The 21,427-nt window shown below is 40.7% G+C and overlaps 1 protein-coding gene across 3 annotated transcripts in view; it reads right to left on the minus strand.

The window, feature by feature from the left end:
* Nucleotides 1–21,427, minus strand: part of LOC127434240 (dipeptidyl aminopeptidase-like protein 6) — a 506,360-nt gene that overhangs the window by 24,646 nt on the left and 460,287 nt on the right. For all 3 annotated transcript variants that reach the window (XM_051686825.1, XM_051686826.1, XM_051686824.1), the window contains 6 exons: nucleotides 20,905–21,012; nucleotides 13,264–13,355; nucleotides 12,559–12,606; nucleotides 12,348–12,466; nucleotides 1,885–1,932; nucleotides 44–142 (listed from right to left, as the gene is read on the minus strand). In XM_051686825.1, the coding sequence (XP_051542785.1) occupies nucleotides 44–142; nucleotides 1,885–1,932; nucleotides 12,348–12,466; nucleotides 12,559–12,606; nucleotides 13,264–13,355; nucleotides 20,905–21,012 (514 nt within the window). The remainder of the gene's footprint in view (nucleotides 1–43; nucleotides 143–1,884; nucleotides 1,933–12,347; nucleotides 12,467–12,558; nucleotides 12,607–13,263; nucleotides 13,356–20,904; nucleotides 21,013–21,427) is intronic.

Genomic DNA, 21,427 nt, shown 5'->3' on the forward strand with positions numbered 1-21,427 from the left:
CTTCCATCATGCTGAGCGGTTAAACATGATTTAGATAACGCACTGTAATCCTCTATATTTATCTCTCTGTATTCCACACGCGGCATCTGCATCGAGTCCACCGTTCTCCTCAAGCTCAGATTCAACTCAATGTCACACACCTCTGCAGAGAGAAACAAATTAATTATATCACTGATTAAAACAGCTCCTTAAAGGCATATTACACCCCAAAATTAAAATTCTGTAATAATTTACTCATCTTACTCATGTCCATGTCACCTGTATGACTTTCTTTCCTCTAAGGAACATGGGAGATGTTTTGAAAAATGTTCATGCAGCTCTTTTCCATACAACAAAAGCTTACAGTAATCTTGTTAAGCTCCAAAAAGGATAAAAAAACATCATAAAAATAGTCCAAATAATATTCACACTATAAGTCTTCTGAAGCCATGAACGATAGCTTTGTGACAGGAACAGACCAAAACTAAAAGTTGCTATTTGCTGTTGCAGCTCTCATGTCTCAACCACACTTCTGCATACTGAAACTTGTTATGAGTCACATGACACACAATAGCCAATATTTTGCAAACAAGATTTAAGAGCTATAGTGGAGGGCAAGATTTCCAGTGAATAACAAGTTAAACTTCTGTTCCTCACACAAAGTGCCCAAGTCATATGGACTACTTTATGGTACTTTAATGGTGCTGTTTAGTCATTTTTGTAGCTTGGAAGTCAGGGTCACTGTATAGATACTTCCGCTGCATGGAAAAGAGCAGCAAGCCCATTCTTCAAAATGTTTTTTTTTGTGTGTGTGTGTGTGTGTGTGTTCTAAAAAAGGTAGAAAGTCAAGCGGGTTTGGAACACCATTTGGGCAAATGATTACTTTTTTTTGGAGAACTATTCCTTTCAGAACTTTTAAACCAAGCCATGGCAAAATCTGTTCTTTATCTCAAACTAAGCATCTGCAACTTCTTATAAAACCTTCTCAAAACCAGCAGAAATTAGTAACTAATTGCTCAGGGACATAAACTAATGTGTCCTGGAGAGACTGAGGTTTATTAACAGTTGTAGATGTTCTGTGGTACTGGGAGGCCAGTGAGCAGCTGGGTTTTCTGATATTGAGGGTCTAAATAGAGCAGATATCAAGTTTGGTGCAGTAAACACAGAGACCCTCCATTCTGAGGAACAACAATAGAGTCTGAGAAGTGCACATGACAATTAAGAGCACATTGCATTTGAGGGTTTCAATTTTAGACAGGCTTATCAGTGCCTGCTCAGACTCCAGCCCCACAAAAGCACACGTGCTCCCATTGCACCAATGCTATTGACGTTGAAAAACAGCAATGATTTGTACATCAATGTGGAAAAGGATCCGTGCAGTTGCCGTGTATGTCCTCTAAATTTGACCTTGGTGTCACGTTGTATGTGGATGGGGAATTTTTTTTTTAATTACAGGGCAAGAAAGTCAGATTAAATTGTAAGCAAACAGCGTTCTTAAACAATCAACACACACAGACGTGAGCACTAAGAGATTAGTTCTTTGACTGACAGTGTCACACTGAATCACACTCCAGTTTGATTCTTACAGGATATTTTAAACAGAATAACACAATTACTGGCCTCTTACACAGAGAGGTCTCATGTTATGGAAGTCATGGCGCATCTGTCTTTAATCCAATCGTGTTTGAGTGCTCTCAGTGTGGGACAGCAGGTGTGTGTAGGGCGACTCAATCACATCACTGCATGTGGTCGGCTGGGAGGAGCTCTGCTTGTGTATTGGCATGCTGTGGGTATACAATGCAATGAGGTGTGTGTGTGTGTGTGTGTGTGTGTGTGTGTGGATGGGCACACTTGGAGACCTGGTGACCAGGCACACACAAACAGAGAGGAAGGATGGGTACTTACTCTGTCTGTCATGGGTGCTGTATACTGCCACATATGGAACTCCAGGACCTGACAAGACACCAACACAACCATAAACTAATTTAGCATTTCATTGAAAATGATGTCATCGCTGTCAGTTACTTTTTGAATGTTGAACATTCAATCAATCTAAGCAGCGTTGGGACGATTACTTCTGAAATGTAATACAGCGCTGATTACAAATTCCACAACTTCAAACTGTTATCAGTAACGCACTCTTTTAGATTACACTTGTTTAGGTAATCTAATTTGATTACTTTTGGATTACTTCTTTATTAATTGCATATTTTTATGAAAATCTAATCATTCATTTTAAATATATTAATTACAAATTAACACCTTTAATTAAACATTAGTAAACATTAAATCAAACAGAAACTTGCTATTTGTCAGTTGCTGGGTAAAACAAAAGTGCTTAACCTCTTATGGTCTTCGGTCATTTCTGATCTAAATACATTTTTCTGATGTAATAAAAATGGTTTGCTTTATCTGAGCATCTACAACTAACTACAACTGCCACTGATGCATGAAAGCATAACGATACTGCATTATTCTGTACTGTTCATACTGTTATTTATTTGTTTTACAGTTTTTTTAATGCATTTATTGTTGCTCATTATTGCTGTTCACCTCACTGACTTGAAAATGTTTGCTAAATAAATGTTTACTATAGAAAGTTTGAAATTGCAAAATGTTTACTCTGATTCTTCTGTTTCATACTCAAATTGAATTTTCAAAATTTTGCAATTCATTTTTGTTGACTGAAAAAACTTACATTTCAAATCAATTTTAAAATGCTAACTTTGACAAATAATAGTTTGATAATGTCTAAATACATGTCCAAATGCAAAACTTGTGATAAAATATAAATTAGGTTACAACAAGCAATCAGACTTCACAACAGGTGGGTGCATAAAACACTGCACATCTACTGGTTATTATTGTCATGACATTATTTTCAAGTCATGTTATTTATATTTTGTTCACCAGATGGCAGCAATCTGCCTCCAACATATGTCACATTCTCTTATTTTCTTCATGTTTCAACATATAGAAGTGTAGGTTTTTACTGTACTAAAGTTTCATAAATTTGCTTATTTGCATATGCAAATTAATGGCAAAATTGAGAAATGTACATGTAAATAAGATAAAAATAGCATAAAATCCCAAAAGAAGTGCATAATTTTATTGTTATTACTTCTAGGATGAAGAAATGGTGTTGTTATCATCATCATCATCATCAAAAAAACAAAAACAAAAAAAAGTTAATAATATTAATAATAATAATAATTACACCTTTGCTCTTTCCGGTCAAAACACCAGGAGGACCAAAGGTAGGGCAAAGTTATGAAGACCATAGGATGGTTAAAGCAGCATGAAAATCTAACACTTTGTTACCCAAGATAGACAATGACAATAAGAACATGCATGTATTTTTAATTTGAAGAGAACTGTTTTTTTTTTTTTTTTTTTTTTTTTTTAGGAAATTAGGAAAAGGGATTAGACTATTTTCCAGCTTTGAAATCAATAATGACAGAATGTCTCAGTATGTACGATTTGTACCTTTTAATAATTCATGAGAAGGTGTGGCCTTAACCTATGATGGGCACTTTTTCTGCCATGCTGAAGCATGAAGTGCATTTGCAATGAGTAAAAGCACAAATTTGTCCCTTAGGGTTGTGGCTGGGTTGAGGTCAATTCCTCTTCCTGTTGCTGCTGGTGCTTTCGAGTCTGTGTTTGTAGCCTGCTAGCCTGCTTAGCATTGCTTATATTTCTATTTTCAACGTTTAATCTTTAATCTCTCCCATTTTTTTCGCGTGCATTGTTTTCCACTTTTATAATTTTTAACGTGATACAACTAAGTGCATTTTACCGCACACACCCGCCTTTCTACTTTTATCATGATTAAACTACGTGCTTTTACCGCACATATTTTTTTTCACGGATCATTGCTTCGATCTCAAACCAGGATCAGGAACCACCACAACAACAACAATTACGTGAGGGATTCACATCAATCTCAAACCCCCACTGATCAAAAACCACCACCACAACAACAAACAATTGAGGCAAGTCATGGTATCACCTCACGTTATCGCTACTTGCACCACATGTCACATGTTTACAATAGCTTCTTCTGTCAGCAGTGAGGGATTTACATGTGATAAATGTAAAGAATTAGTCAAGCTGATGGTGAAGATAAATGAGTTAGAGACATGCATCCGAACACTAGTGCAGGTCAGTGAGAAAGAGAAGCCAGTAGATACTGTTTCGGATGCGGGTAGTACAGCGAGCAACACACATATTTTGGTTCCGGCAGCAGCAGGGCCTTTGGGTGAAGTCTCGGCAGCATACTTGTAGGGCAAAGCGACACCACTCTCCCGTTACTGTTAGGATTTCCAATTGATTCTCCCCACTCAGTGATGCACCCACTGAGAATCATGTTGAAAGCACCCTTGATATAGATAACTCTATTGTAAGGAATGTGGAAATAGAAACTCCAGCCACTATTGTTAAATGCATTTCAGGTACCAGAGCATCTGACATCAGATCAAATTTAAGTGCTGGCTAATGCTAAATTTAGATTTTCTAAGATTGCTATTCATGTCAATGTCAGACACTGTAATATGCTCTGGCCCCCTCCCTGCTCATCATGGTGACGAGGTTTATAGTAGATTAGTGTCACTGAATGGCTGGATGTCTGAGTGGTGTCTGGAGAATAACATAGACAATTGGGAGAGTTTTTGGGGTAGACCTCACCTGCTAAAGAGAGACAAACTCCATTCCTCCAGGGAAGGTGCCGCTCTACTCTCTAGTAATATGGCTTAATAGCAAGAGTATCTGACTAACTGGGGCCCAGGTCAGGAAGCAGACAAACTGGTTAAACCGAATGTCTGCTAGCCGCCATAAGACGTCACACAGGTCACATAAACTACAACATATAGAGAATGAATCACCTATATATCATATAGTGACTGTGTCTGTTCCCCGAACTACCAAACACAAAACCCTCATTAAGTCATTTAGATGTGAATGTCAATGTGAATGTGATTAAAATGTGAATGTCAAACTTAAAAAAATAAAATAAAAAAAAAACCTGAAGATAAACATCATATAAAGGTAGGGCTACTAAACATTAGATCGCTTTCATCCAAATCACTAATTGTAAATGAAATTAATACAGATCATAGCTTAGATTTGCTCTGTTTGACTGAAACCTGAAATAAAACAGATTAATTTATTAGTTTAAATGAGTCAACTCCCTCAGGTGATTGTTATAAACATGAGCCTCATCTGAAAGGTCGAGGAGGAGGTGTTGCTATAATTTACAGTGATATTTTGAGTGTTACTCAAAGGTCAGGATATAAGTTTAATTCTTTTTAACTTAATGTGACATCATCAGATATAAATAAAAAAATCTTTGTCGTCTTTTGTTCTTGCAACAGTATATATATATATATACTACCAAGGCCATATTCTGAATTTCTTCGACAATTTGCTGATTTTCTGTCAGATCTAGTAGTTGCTGTGGATATACAGGTAGCTTTAATCGGCGGTGACTTCAACATCCACATAGATAATGAAAATTATACATTGGGATTAGCATTTACCGATATTCTCAACTCTATTTGGGTTAGACAAAATCTGACAGGTCCAACCCATCGCCAAAATCATACACTAGATCTAATTTTGTCATATGGAATTTATGTTGATAATACAGAGCGATATCTCAGATCATTACCTCGTCTCTTGTATACTGCGCTTAGCAAAGGTCACTCAATCTATGCAAAGTTATTGTTCAGGTAGAACTATTCTTTCAACTACTAAAGATAGCTTCAGTAATAATATTACAGATTTGTCTCAAATAGTCAGTATGCCAAAACGTTAAGAAGAACTTGATGTTGTCACAGAAAATATGGATACAGTCTTCTCTAGCACTCTTGATAGTGTCACCCCCCTTCGATTAAATAAAGTTAAAGAGAAAAATCCTGCATGATGGTACAATGATCGCACATGCTCTCAAGAGAGCAGCTCCGAAAATGGAGTGTAAGTGGAAGAATACAAAATTAGAGGTATTTTGTGGTGCATGGAAGGATAGTGTCTCTACCTACAAACAGGCTCTAAAAACTGCCAGGTCTACATATTTGAGCAAACTCATAGAAAATAACCACAACAATCATAGGTGTTTATTCAGTACTGTGGCTAAATTGGTTGGTAATAAAAGTTTGATTGAACCAGATATTCCATCGCAGCATAGTGGTAATGAATTTCTTTACTGATATAATCGAAATGATCAGAAAAAAAAAATTAGAATTACGCATCCATCTGCCACTGCACCTCAGAAGACTCAAATTATTCCCTACGAGCAACTTCAATCCTTCAGTGTAATAGGTCTGGAAGAGCTAACAAAAATGATCAAAACATCAAAATCAACAACATGTTTGTTAGACCCAATACTGACTACTCTTAAAAAAGGTGTTTCCTGTAATCTCAGAACATCTTCTTAATATTATTAACTCCTCATTATCCTTAGGGTATATCCCAAGAAACTTTAAACTGGCAGTTATCAAACCATTTATCAAGAAACCACAACATGGCTAATTATAGACTGATTTCAAATATTCCATTTATGTCAAAAATACTAGAAAAGGTAGTGTCCTCCCAACTATGTTCATTTTTACAGAGAAATTGTATATATGAAGAATTTCAATCAGGATTTAGGCCCCATTATAGTACAGAGACTGCACTTATCAGAGTTACAAATGACTTGCTCTTATCATCAGATCATGGCTGCATTTCTCTTCTAGTGCTCTTAGATCTTAGTGCTGCCTTCGACACCACAGGTCATGACATTCTCTTGGATAGGCTTGAGAATTATGTTGGCATTTGTGGACAGGCATTAGCTTGGTTTAGGTCTTATTTCTCTGATCACTACCACTTTGTCTGTGCAAATGAGGAACTGTCAGATCAAATTAAAGTATGGAGTGCCACAGGGATCAGTTTTAGGGCCTCCACTTTTCTCTTTATATATGCTTCCCCTGGGAGACATTATCAGGAACCATGGAATTAGTTTTCACTGTTATGCCGATGATACCCAACTTATTATTTCTTCGAAACCCGATGAAATTTCAAAATTTTCCTGATATCAAAGAGTGGATAGCTAGAAATTTTCTTCTACTAAATTCCAATAAAACAGAGGTACTTTAATTACTATAACAAAAACCTAAAAAAAATAAGAGGCTAAAATATAAACTGACTCTTGATGGATGTACTGTAATGTCAACTTCTACAGCAAAAAAATTAGGTGTTATATTTGATAGCAATCTAACCTTTGAAAAACAAATTTCCAATATTTGTAGAACTGCATTCTTCCACCTCAGACATATTGGTAAGTTACAACACATGCTATCTGTTTCTGATGCCAAAAAACTAATTCATGCGTTCATGACTTCAAGATTAGATTATTGTAATGCATTACTGGGTGGATGTCCTGCAGGTTTAATAAATAAACTTCAACTGGTTCAAAATGCAGCAGCTAGAGTGCTAACTAGAACCAAGAAATTTGATCATATCTGCCCCATTTTATCGCCATTACACTGGCTACCTGTTAAGTTTCGTATTAATTTTAAAATTCTGTTAATTACTTACAAAGCTTTGAATGGTCTAGCTCCAAAGTACTTAAGTGACCTTCTATCATGCTATAATCATGCTATATATCATGGTCATTAACAAATGTCTAGCTACTGGTTCTTTCCCAAACTGCCTTAAATATGCTGTGGTGTCACCATATCTAAAAAAAACAAACCTTGATCCCTCCACTTTGTCTAATTTTTGCCCGATTTCTAATCTACCTTTTATTTAGAAAATTCTACAGAAAGTGGTATTGATTAAATTACAATCATATCTGACTGTTAACTCTGTACATGAAATCTTTCAATCCGGTTTTAAACCTTTAAACAGTACCGAAAATATAATCGTGCCAACATACACATTTATTTCATTACAAAACTAAAATTTTATTTAAAAAAAAAAGTTTTTAAAATGGACCGAATAATTAAAAAAAAGCAGCTAATAAGTGCCCAGTATTGATGGTAATTACTTCAATACTGTTTAAAAAGCATCCCAGGGTGATACCTCAAGAAGTTGGTTGAGAAAATGTCAAGAGTACATGTCTGCAAATTCTAGGCAAAGGGTGACTACTTTGAAGATGCTAAAATATAACACAGTTTTGATTTATTTTGGATTTTGTTTAGTCACAACATAATTCCCATAGTTCCATTTATGTTATTCCATAGTTTTGATGACTTTACTATTATTCTAAAATGTGAAAAATAATAATAATAAAGAAAAGTGACCCTAAACTTTTGACCGGTAGTGTATATAACGTTGTCAAAAGAGGGACAACACTTAAAAAAAAAAAAAGAACTACATAGAAAATGAATTAACCACTAACAAAAGCCTTCATTGGCCAAAATCAAAGGACAATGCATCTACGTGTATTTTCTTCAGATAATTCAGGATGACTTCAAGGACTTCAACACTAAAAATTATAGTTCATACAAAATCATTTTGTTTAACCATTGACCCACAACACTTACTTATTTTATTAATTTTAACCTTAAATAGTTCTAAACATACAGTAAATTACTAATATTAGCATTATATTCATTCATTTTCTGTTATAGTGTAATTTCCTGTACAGCTGCTTTGAAACAATGCCTGTTGTGAAGAGCGCTATACAAACAAATTTGACCTGACAAATTTGCACCTCTGAAATGTTGGTTTGCAACATGTGTTTTTGCAGAAGGGTGTCTAGAATTATGGACAGATGTACAAGAGCTTATTCAAAACGCTTGAAACATTATTTTCAAAGCAGGGTGGGTACAAATACAAACAGCTCTGCATTTATTTGTGCATGAATTGATTTAACTTAATTTAAAACAGAAACCAAATGCCCTATGTGTATTTATGGATTATTTTCAACACTTTCAATGCAATGTATCAACTTCAGAAGCTCCATGCACACATGGCTAGATGATACATAGGCTTTATAGATATAAAGGAATTAAATCCCTTATACTGTATCTAGAGAGCATATTGTATATACAGATATAGAGAACATATACAGTACAGATCCATATTTTCAATGGACAAGAGCTTGGACGCTCTTGTAAAATCAGTAAATTATACACTAGTAATTGCTGTTTGCTGTTGGCAATGCAATCATGTAATCCATTAAAACTGTGACTGTAATACAATTATGCACATTTTAAAATGCAATGATATCCAATTACAAGTACTCTGGTTTTGTAATCTGATTACTGTACGCAATCCATATTACATGTAATCTGTTACTACCCAGCACTGGAATTACCATGTAAATCATTAGGAGATTTTCAAAATGTAGTTTTAAATTTCTTAAAAAGCATAAAGTTTACAAAAAATACATAGCACCCCCAAGCCTGCAGTTATCTACAAAAAAAAGTTTGAATGGAGTCATTCACTAAGCACTTTTGGGTACATTAAGTGGTTTGAGCTAAATGCATTGCAGAAATTTGAGGAGATGAAAGACAAGAAAGGAATTTCAATACAGTGATCAGCTTGCAAGCACTATAGTAAATACATACACAAAGAAACTAGGACGTTCACAGCTGTTAAGAGTTTTAATGAAAAATTTTACTATAAAAGAATGCTTTTGATTTTGTTTGTATATCAGTAACTGTTTGTGCATGATAGAAAAATAACACTGCATCAGTGTTATGCATGCTGAAGCAATTGGTATGAAAAGAAAAAAACTTCAAACTTGCATTTTGATGGTGAAGCTTATCAGAAGAAAAGGGAAGAGTTCAATTTGGGATTATTTTTAGTAAGATGCAGTCTGTGATAAAGTGTCATGGGTGTCTTCACAGGCAGATGGAACATTTTTTTTTTGGTGCTGTAGTGTTTGTACACAGCCTTCAGTTAATTTCAACAGTCCAGAGTGGAACTAGCTTTATTGAACATCCTTTTTTAGGATACAACAAACCAGCATTGCATGTCATGGCCTCTATATGAACACTGCAGAGCAATGACTGTGTGTGAATTCTGCTCTTATATTACATGCATGACACCGCAGTGCACAAGCATGTAATACAAGACATGAAAACTAAAGTTTTGAAATGAAAACCTAACTAAAAGTCATTTTTAAAAAGATAAAACTATATATGCACCATTACAACTGATCTGAATCTAAACTGTCTAAATACTATACTCAGAAAGGAAAATAAAACAATACAATACAATAAAATAATACAAAAGGAAATAAAATAAAAAACTAGTGAAATTCTCAAAACTATAATCAATTTGCAGGATCACTATAAGGGTGCATGACTGTTAAAAGCTCTTTATAGTTTCATTATCTTCCCTGAGGTCCACTGATAATGTTAATAAAGTTTTTTCTCACCAAAACAGTTATAATTTTGTAATATATGATCATTTTCCACCCTGTCTCTGACCATCTTTCTGAAAAGCTCGAGTTTTGCCTCAGCTCCTCCTTCAAATTTATATGTAAACGCCCTCTGTTATGATTGGCTAACAGCATGCTGCCCCTCAAATTCAGAAATTTTTGAAACTCAATAGGAAGAGAATAAACAAGCACTGAAACATTCATATAAATGTACATTTCACAGTTTACACATAACGTACATCCAACACATTGTATCCGAATATATTACACTATTCATCTCAAGCACAACTGTTAACACTCACACCCTGTCTACACCCGACTCTATAATCAATGATGCTGTCTAGCATGGAAGCGTCCGCTGTGGCGTGTCACTCCAACAGTAATCAAACAGGTGTTCCATTCCATTTTGCGCTGGTGCAACTACTGCCAACAACACAAAGAAACCTTTCAGAAAGTTCGCATCGACGCGCCCGGTGTAGACAGCCTCTAGCCGTTGTGTCGCATCAACGGACGCGCCCGGTGTAGACAGCATGTCAGCATCATAAACAATCATGACATTTGAAATATTAATGAATGGAATTCTTTATTTACGTCTTTGATCGAGTCTAATAGTGTTTTTAACTGCCCCATATTCATCAGTGACTATTCCTTGGCAAAGACTCGTTTATGACTGCTTCACACATCCAGTTTATCATCCTACACTGAGGTGCGTAAACAAATCAAAATGGTCAAAGACGTCCATCTAGTGCGTGTTTACATACACCAACCATTAAAAATAGGGCTGATAGGTGAAAGAACAGTTTGTTAAGCAGTTTAAGCAACAAAACAACAGCTGATGAAACACATCTTCTCTTCAGAGTTGAAACTTGACACTATGTCTTTCAGAAGCATGCCAGAGAGATGACAACAGTCGAAGACGTCTGTGTAGTAAATGTTTGTATAGTAAAATAATTCAAAATGGTCCAGATGGGTCCCTTTTCATGTTCAATAGTTAGGTCACAGACAGTAGGCCTTTTGTCCTTCTCTCTGTCTCTGTTTACGAGCCAAGTGAGCACCAGTGGGCGGGGCCATGGGTGAGATGATTTTAAAATAGGTGTTGATGATGTTGCTGTAGATGCCGTCTTGGATTAATGAGTACCTCAAATGATGTAGGGTTGTCGCGGAAGTAGAGATTTGGGCGTTTTGGCAGCTTGGTTTCAATAAATGCTTTTATTGCAATGGGGATTACGTTTTGAGTTCTGGAATTTACAGTAATTTTTTTTTATAGTAGAATGACCTCTTATATGTCAAAATATCAAGGAAAATTTGATTCCTCATGACATGACCACTTTAAGTGAGGTTAGAGCTAATGTGTCAACTTTAAGTGCAAGTCATAGCAAGACATTTAAACATTCAGAAAAGCAATTGATCTAGTCATTTTACAAGTGCTTTAAAGTTCATTTAAAAGACTGCAGCGTCACTAAACTGTGCGAGAAAGCTTTCGCTCTTTAATCAGCGTCTGCGATGGAGCTTTTACGAGAATCTCTCATGATGCAGACACCACACAACGACTCTGATTGTAAACACGACAGTCGTTCTTCAGAAGTTCTGCCATGATGCTTCAATGAATAAGATGACCACAGTAGCATTCAAGTCCTCCAAACTGCCTTCAAAACCAATCAGCTGCTGCAGAAACCAGCCCTCCATAAGAGACAAAGAGCGAATGAAATAACTGATGCACTTGTTAACTTGGGAATAGAAACTTGACTGCTGAACAAAAACATGGTGCTTTCTGACTACACACCAGCTAGTTGTCTTCATCTTTTTCTCAAATTCTACTAGTAATACTGCTCTCCTCTCTGATGAATGAAGCTTGTTACACTGGGGAAAATGTATTATTAAATGGGTTTATGTCATAACCAATTATTACAACTCTTGTATCTAATTGCTGGGGAAGGAGGGGGAGAGAGACAAAGAGCCAGTCAAAGAGAAATAGCAGGAGAAAGGGAGAGATGTTTACCTTTACAGTTGAGCAGGAAGTAGTCCATACTATGACTGAAAGAGCCACGGACATACCCACAGCTGTCAGTGAAATCACAGGAGAGACAGCGGCGGTTAAAGGTGCCCACCGTGTCCGCGCTGGAATGACAACAGGCACATCAAAACTGTCAGCAAGAGCACGCCTGTGACACCAGCAGCCAAACTTCACAAAACACAAATACTGTATGTACCTGTAGAGGTGCCTTCGTTTAGGGTCATCCTCAGTGCTCAGGAAATATCTATTCAGTTGAAAAACACAATATAAAAACGTCACCAATTAACAGTATTTGTTAACTCCACATTCATCTTGTCAATGCAGCTAGTTTTTTTAAAGCATGCTCTATTTTTAGAACAGCTTCTATTTGTTCAACAAGCTTATGTTTTAATAAAATATGTCAAATCACCAACAATGACATGGATATCAGTTAAAAATTACTTTTCAGGTTGGTCCAGCTAATTTGCATATGCATTCTAATGCAAAACAACCAGGTGATGCTTTAACAAATATACCAATTGTTTCTATGAACTGAAAGGTGAAAAGTATTTCAACGGCATATTGAGCGTTGCATTTTCTCCCATTCATTTTTCTGCTAGTGATCAGTCTCCCACTCCTTACACTGTCTTTGATATTATATCCAGCTCATAGCACTCATTCTTTTAAGGCACAGTGCTTCTTGATAACATCTGAATCATATAAAATATTGCTTGAGGTTACTAATTGATTTAATTGTTATTCTAAACAATTCTGTGCTTTACATTTTCTACAGAAGAATAAACTGCGTTACCTCAAATGACATTACAACTTGATATAAAGACACCTCTGCAATAACAAGTAAATGAAAAGTGATAATTAAGTCTGGTTTGATCCAAAGTTCATGCATGTAGACTTGGCTCACATTAACTGGCTGTCCTCATCATACGCCAGCACTTGCGTGACATCCCAGTCTCCTGATGTGATGGACTGCAGAGTATCTGTACTGCTGTTGGGCTGCATGGAAAAAATATTACATACACATTAGTCATCAATGTAACTCAATACTGTAAACAATTGTTCATCATTTTTAAGAAATGTTTAATAAAACTGTGTGTAATTACATCTAGAGATGCAAAAGGAAGTTTGAAGAATCCACTAGAGAACAGAATGAAACAGCTGAGCATTTGAAAAACAATTTTCTGTGGAAATAAAACTCTGGGCACTGTAAAAACCTGATTAGTTGACATTAGTCTACAATCTCAACTTTTAATATCCTTATATATATATATATATATATATATATATATATATATATATATATATATATAAAATATAACCACTTTGTAGTACTGAGAAGTTTGTGTTAAGTTCATACTTTCGTCAAGTATTGTTTATTCATACAATGTCAACATTACAATATACATAAAGAGGGAATTTACTAAGAACATATTAGTCACTGATAGCTGGAGGTTCACCAGTACCGGTGAAGAGCTGCAAACTTCTGGCAAATATTTTTGGCGAATCACAAGCTCATTTGCATGTGAAATTATCAAGCGGCAAATTTGCGGCAAGTTTAGATTTTTTGTAAGGAGCTGTCTGCATTGTTTTAGCACCGGATTTCAGGGTTTTTGAACTGTGACCCAGACATGCACAACACAATGTAATTAGCACAGAAAATAAAAGCTGAAAACACAACAGAAATAACTCGCAGCACAAGAAAATTCAGCCACAACACAGTGTAAATAAGCCACAACACAACAAAATTCAAGGGGTCATGACATGAGGAATCAAATTTCCTTGATATTTTGACATATAAGATGTCATTGTACTATAAAAACATACTGTAAGTTTCAGAACTCAAAATTTACTCTTTAATAGAAAAAGAGTATTTATTTAAACCAAGCTCTAGAAATGGGCCGTTTGGAATTTGTGGAACTTGTTATGTCACAAGGACCAAATACATCTGCATATGACTGCCTCCAGCAAGACATCAACGCCTATTTTTAGTCATTGCACTATTGGCCCCGCCCACTGGTGTTCACAGTCAGTCACAGGTAAAGAGGACAGAAGGCCTGTCATGGGAGATTCATCCAAAGGAGACTTACACAGGACACCATCATGTGCCTATCTAGATTTAAATGTTTTTTACATGAACCTGCATTAGATGAACAGCTTTGACCATTATCAAACATCTCATGCCTCTTTTAAAAGACGGCATGTCAAGTTATTGCTCTAAAAAGGAGACCAACATTGTGTTTCATCTTGCTGTTTGTTTACTCTCTTGCTGTTGTGCTGTTTTGAAGGTATCCTGGACCAGTTTTGCACCCATCTGTTCTCATTTTAATTGTAAGTCTTTTGTACACATGCACTGTATGGACATCTTTGATCTTTCTGATATGTTTCCGGCGATGTGCGCTGCATTTTAAGAGTGGTACAATCGCAACTTTTAAAAACATGTCTCATTCAGCTGCTGCCACTGACTGGAAGAAACACATGCCTTTCTGTGTGTAAAGAATCATGGAAGATGTGAGATGTTGCTCCTGTGAAGACCAACGTCTCTGCTTTGGCCTCTTTAAGCCAGATGAAGCACCCAACATCAGCGTGGACTCTATTACGTTTGCGTATTCAGAACATTTCAGCATGGATTGTATGTTTTTGGGCTCACATCAGTGAGGATTGCTTGTGAACCAGTCACAATATGATTCAAGCTTTGCAAAGGACCTGTTATTGAAAGATGGGACAATTAAAAAACAATTGGACCGCAAAATGTCATGGTTACTTGTGTAACCTCCGTTCCCTGATGGAGGGAACGAGAAGTTGTGTCGATGTAGTGACACTAGGAGTCACTCTTGGGAGCCCGAGACACCTCTGGTCTTTGATAAAAGGCCAATGAAAATTGGCGAGTGGTATTTGCATGCCACTCCCCCGAACATACGTGTATAAAAGGAGCTGGTATGCAACCACACATTCAGGTTTTATGCTGAGGAGCCGAGACAAGGTCCGGCCATTTCAGCGGGTAGTTCAGCGTTGTGGCAGGAGGGACAGAATGTCTCGTTCCCTCCATCAGGGAACGGAGGTTATGCAAGTAACCATGACATTCCCTATCTGTCACTCACTCGACGTTGTGTCGATGTAGTGACACTAGGGGTCCCTATACAAAACGCCACAACTGGGTGAACTGTGTTACGTGAACTGGTGGTGTGTGACGGGCAGACAACTGTGTGCCTCGTAGCCAGCGCACCAGGCCGACACATAACCTCCCCCAACATAGTTATGAGTGTCGAACGGCCCTTTGGGGACAAGTCGACTACCCAAAAGATAGAGACAGGCTAGCCCTGTAATGGCCTCTTTTCCCCTTCTTTTTTTCCACTCCCTAAAAAAAAGGGGGATTATCCGACTGGGCCGACCAGGTATAGTCGGGGGGTGTCCTTCCCAAGGGGAGGACACCGCGGAGACCACACCTCGCCCAGAGAGAGGGGGGATATTTAAGTGGAAAATACGTCACATGGTCTTGCCAATCATGTGGAGAAGTCTCATGGAAAGTCCTACCCAACTGGGGAGGAGTTACTACAAACATGGAGACTGTGGCAGAGCAGCCTCTGCCCAAGGAAGACGCAGTCTGCCAACAGGGAAACGAATTAGCAGAAGATATACATCGCATGGGGTTAGCCTACAAGGAACCGCCACATGCGGAGCACCTACCCTAGAACAGGGCTTTTAGTTAGCACGTGTACTGGGCCGGCAGCGAGTCTCTCCGAAAACCCGACTGCCACAGGGCTCGGAGGAAGCCAACCAGGGAACATAATTTGTGAACACTACTGGGAGTTAATGGCGCACGTCTTCAGCTCAGAGGAGGTGAAAGTCACTATGTGCAAACGATACACCCGGCCAGCTATTCCAGGCTTATCCACTTGTATTGCGTGCCACTACCCGGGACAAAACCGGTTCCATCCGGAGGTTGTAGAACCTTGCAAAGGTGTTGGGTGTTGCCCAGCCCGCTGCTCTGCAAATGTCTGTTAGAGAGGCACCCCTGGACAGGGCCCAGGAGGCCGCTACACCCCTGGTAGAATGGGCTCGTAGCCCTATCGGGGGCGGCATGTCCTGGGCGTGATATGCCATAGCTATGGCGTCAATGAGCCAGTGGGCGATCCTCTGCTTGGAGACAGCGCTTCCTTTCCGCTGTGCACCAAAGCAGACAAAGAGCTGCTCAGAGATCCTAAAGCTCTGCGTGCCATCCAAATAGATGCGTAAAGCGTGCACTGGACACAGCAACGACAGGGCTGGGTCTGCCTCCTCCTGGGGCAGCACTCGCAGGTTCACCACCTGGTCCCTAAAAGGGGTTGTGGGAACCTTGGGCACATAGCCCGGTCGGGGTCTCAAGATCACGTGAGAGTAGCCCGGACCGAACTCCAGGCAGGTTTCACTGACAGAGAACGCTTGCAGGTCTCCTACCCTCTTGATGGAAGTGAGCGCAGTCAGAAGGGCAGTCTTCAAGGAGAGTGCCTTAAGCTCAGCTGACTGCAACTGTAGACCCTGAAGAACTACAGAGAGGTCCCATGAGGGAACGAGGCGCGGTGTGGAGGGGTTCAGCCTCCTGGCTTCTCTCAGGAACCTGATGATCAGGTCGTGCTTCCCTAAGGACTTACCATCCACTGTGTCGTGGTGTGCTGCTATAGCGGCTATGTACACCTTCAAGGTGGAAGGGGACAGCTGCCCTTCCGACCTCTCCTGCAGGAAGGAAAGCATCGATCCGACTGCGCATCTCTGGGGGTCTTCCCGTCAGGAAGAACACCACTTAGCTGTGTGCCAGCGCGTCTATACCGAGAGATGTCTCGGTCAGGGCGTACCAGAGCGGGCAGTGAGAGGATTCTTGGTCTACCTGTGCCTGTCCGAATCGACTCCAGATCAGCTGGACCACCTGAGGGTGGAGTCTCCACTCTCCCCTGAGGGTAACCTGCCATGACAGCGCGTCCGCTGCAGTGTTGAGGTCGCCCGGGATGTGAGTGGCTCGCAGCGACTTGAGGTGCTGCTGACTCCAGAGGAGGAGACGGCGGGCGAGTTGTGACATACAACGAGAGTGCAGACCGCCTTGGCGGATGACATATGCTACCGTTGCCGTGTTGTCTGTCTGAACTAACACGTGCTTGCCCTGGATCAATGGCCGGAACCTCTGCAGGGCGAGCAGAATTGCCAGCAATTCGATGCAGTTGATGTGCCAACGCAGACGCGGGCCCATCCACAAGGCGGCGGCTGCGTGCCTGTTGCAAACGGTGCCCCAGCCTGTCTTGGAGGCATCTGTCGTGACCACGATGCGCCTGGAGACCTGCTCTAGGGGAACACCTGCCCGTAGAAACGTGAGGTCGGTCCAACGGCTGAAGAGGCGATGACAGACCGGCGTGATGACCACGCGATGTGTCCCGCGGTGCCATACCCATCTCGGGACTCAAGTCTGAAGCCAGTGCTGAAGTGGTCTCATATGCATCAACCCGAGCGGAGTTGCCACCGCTGAAGATGCCATATGCCCCAGGAGCCTCTGAAAAAATTTCAGTGGAAACGCTGTTTTCTGTTTGAACGCCTTCAAACAGGTCAGCACCGACTGTGCGCGCTTGTTCGTGTGGCGTGCCGCCAATGAGACTGAGTCCAACTCCAAACCGAGAAAAGAGATGCTCTGAACCGGGAGGAGCTTGCTCTTTTCCCAGTTGACCCGAAGCCCTAGTCGGCTGAGGTGCGAAACACACCTGTGTGCACACAACACATCCCAAGAGTGAGCTAGGATTAGCCAACCATCTGGATAGTTGAGGATGCGAATGCCCACTTCCCTTAGCCGGGCAACGGCTGCCTCTGCGACCTTCGTGAAGACGCGAGGGAACAAGGACAGACTGAAAGGGAGGACCTTGTACTGATACACCTGACCCTCGAATCCAAACCGCAGGAAGGGTGTGTGTCAAGGTAGAATCGAGACGAGGAAGTACGCGTCCTTCAGGTCTACCACCGCGAACCAATCTTGATGCCGGACGCTCGCTAGAGTACGTCTTTGCGTCAGCATCTAGGACGGGAGTCTGTGTAAAGCCGGGTTCAGTACTCGTAAGTCCAAGATTGGCCGCAACCCACCGCCTTTTTTCGGTACAATGAAGTAGGGGCTGTAAAACCCCTTCTTCATCTCGGCCGGAGGGACAATCTCGTCAGATGTACCGGTGGGTGGGGCCTCGCGGCGGGGTGGAGCCCGAGGTGCCACACCATGTCGTGGCCGTGCTGAGTTCAGGGACATTGAAGTACTTACCTGGCTCCTTGCGACCACCACCGGAACAGCCTGGGACAGGGAAGGAAGAGGACTGTCCTCGTGAACTGTGGAGACTGTCACATCGGGGGCAGATTTGTGCCACAGCTAGGCACTCTGGGGCGGGTAGACCGCCGCTGGAGCGCCAAACCTGCCAAATAGTGTGGTGGATGGTGGTCGTGATGACAGCCGTGCACACCGGATATGTGACCCAGGGAAAAAGGACACCACTCTTGCTGAACTCTTGGGTACTGCAGCCACTTGGGCATGCAGCACAATTAAATGCAAAGGTAACAGCTCCAGAGCAGCAGGTTTCGTCGTCCCTGGGTCGCCCGTCTCAGGGGCGCTTCGAAGCCTTTCGTGGGTTCTTGGCGGGCCGCGGAGGAGCCAGTGCAGAGACGACGTAAACCTACAGGCCTTGGACGGGAGCTTTGGGCGCCTGCGCCAGGTGGCAGCGCTCTGCGGACATAGGTGCACTGCGAGCGCCTTTATCCACCAGGGGGATTGCCGAATAGCACTTGGCCGCCCCACCATCGAGGGTAGTGAGGGCGGGGAAGCTGAAAGATCGGGACCGGGCAGTAAAAAGTGCCTTCCACGACCTTGTCAGCTCTTCGTGCACTTCCGGGAAGAAAGGAACGGGGTCGGGGCGTGGTTTTGAGCGGCACCCCCGGGAAAGCATGTCGTCATCTCCGCGTCAGCCTGTGACTGGGCAACCGCACCCGAAGGGAGGAGCCCAGCTGAGGCTTCCGCTTCCGATTGGACGAGCCCACTCTCCGATGCTGCGCTCGAGAACTCATCACTTTCGCGGGCTCCGAATAAGTGGTCGAACTCGCCGTGAGACGAGCCGGCGGACTTATCCGGAAGCCCGATTGGGGCAGACGAGTGTGCTGGGGAATGGGAGGTCCGTAGGGGGATACCCGGCGGAGGTGGTCCCATTGGGGTCCCCAAATCGCCCCCAGTGCTAGCCGCGCTGGCCTCATACCCGTGGGTAGAAGGACCGAGTTGGGGAGCCTCTGGGGTGGGTTGCTTTCTTATGAAGGTAAGCTGTGACCACATCGTTGCCGTGGACATGTTCTCGCAATGAGTACATGACCCATCCATGAATGCTGTCTCCGCGTGAGCAGTGCCCAGACATGAAAGACAGTGATCGTGACCGTCAGAAGGCGAGAGATAACGAGCGCAACCATGGAATAACACACAAACGGAAAGGCATCTTTAAAAAGACACGTCTTTAAAAAGACATTCCGTCTGTGCCGCTCTTTTAGATATATACTCTTTTAGAGAAATATACTCTTTTAGAGAAATATACTCTTTTATTTCTGCCGAAGTGCCCAGGGGCATTCTCTGCAGTGCACCAGTGCAGAGGAGGGAGAAGCCGCTGAAATGCGCCGTCAGATCCAGCAGAGGTGAATGAACAGTCGTGAGAATTCAGCTCATTGAGCATGACCGTTCGGCTCCAAAGAGAAAATCTGAATGAGTGGTTGCAAACCAGCTCCTTTTATACCCGTATGTTCGGGGGAGTGGCATGCAAATACCACTCACCAATTTTCATTGGCCTTTTATCAAAGACCAGAGGTGTCTCAGGCTCCCAAGAGTGACCCCTAGTGTCACTGCAACTTCGAGTGAGTGACAGATAGGGAAAGTAAGTAAAGTAAACAATTTAATTCATTAATATTTCATATGTCATGACTGTTTGATAGTTTATGGTGCTGCCTGAGTAAACATTTTAGTATATTCAGGGTGTACGTTTTGTGTAAACCCTGAAATGTAGTTTTATAATGTTGTGTGAAATTTGTTCATTTTTTTCTGATTGTGTTTCAAATATTTCTGTAAAAAAAAATCTGTACATTTTCATGATTTTGTCCATTCCTAGTGTTGGGTAGATTACTTCTGAAATGAAATATGCTACTGATTACAAATTACACAACTAAAATTGTAATCAGTAACATAATATTTTAGATTACACCTTTTAGGTATTCTAATCTGATTACTTTTGAATTACGTATTGCATTTTTCTAAGCAAATCTTTTGGTAAGAGTACGAGTATTAAGGACCAATTAACGCTCCTTTCAATAAACATTAGTAAAAAATGAAATCAACCAACAATTGCTCTTTGCCAATCCCTGAAACCTCAGACCATCCATTAAAAAGTAACTAATCTGATTACACAAATATAATTTTATCTAATTACACATTTGTAATCTGGTTACGTAATTCAGATTACACACAGTCCATTACTACCCAACACGTCCAATCTCTCTTCACACGCGTCACTGAAGCTCGTACCTGTGAGATGGACATGGAGATGTGGAAGAACTTCCCTCGTCCTCCCTGTGGGATCGCTCTAGTGAAGAACAGTCGGAGGCCATCTTTAGAGAACAACGGCTCTTCATTCTGTTAAAGAAATGCAAAGCTAAATTATTGTTACCATCAGACGAGCAGTATCGTTACTGTCATTCGTGTGAATTTCTCATCCCATGGTCGTTTCTTTTCATTTAGCTCATTCTGAGGGTTTAAATATTTTATAATTACTGAATTATATGACCAGAAGGAGCCATAGAGAATAGTCTGCAGCACAAAACAGTCATATTTCTACAGCACTAAAAATATTAAAACCAAAACAACATATACAGTATAAGATGCAAATTATAATGATAATGTTGTGCATATGCAATGGTGCATCTGTGCCCTGAGGACAATAACTGCAGGAGCATTACAATACTTTATTCATGTTATTGCAAAACATTTCATGCCACTCAGGCCACTTCCAGCCTCTAGCGACAAACAGACATGAAAAACTAATCAGGAA

Source organism: Myxocyprinus asiaticus, chromosome 44 (assembly GCF_019703515.2).
Source record: "Myxocyprinus asiaticus isolate MX2 ecotype Aquarium Trade chromosome 44, UBuf_Myxa_2, whole genome shotgun sequence".
Lineage (NCBI taxonomy): Eukaryota > Metazoa > Chordata > Actinopteri > Cypriniformes > Catostomidae > Myxocyprinus > Myxocyprinus asiaticus.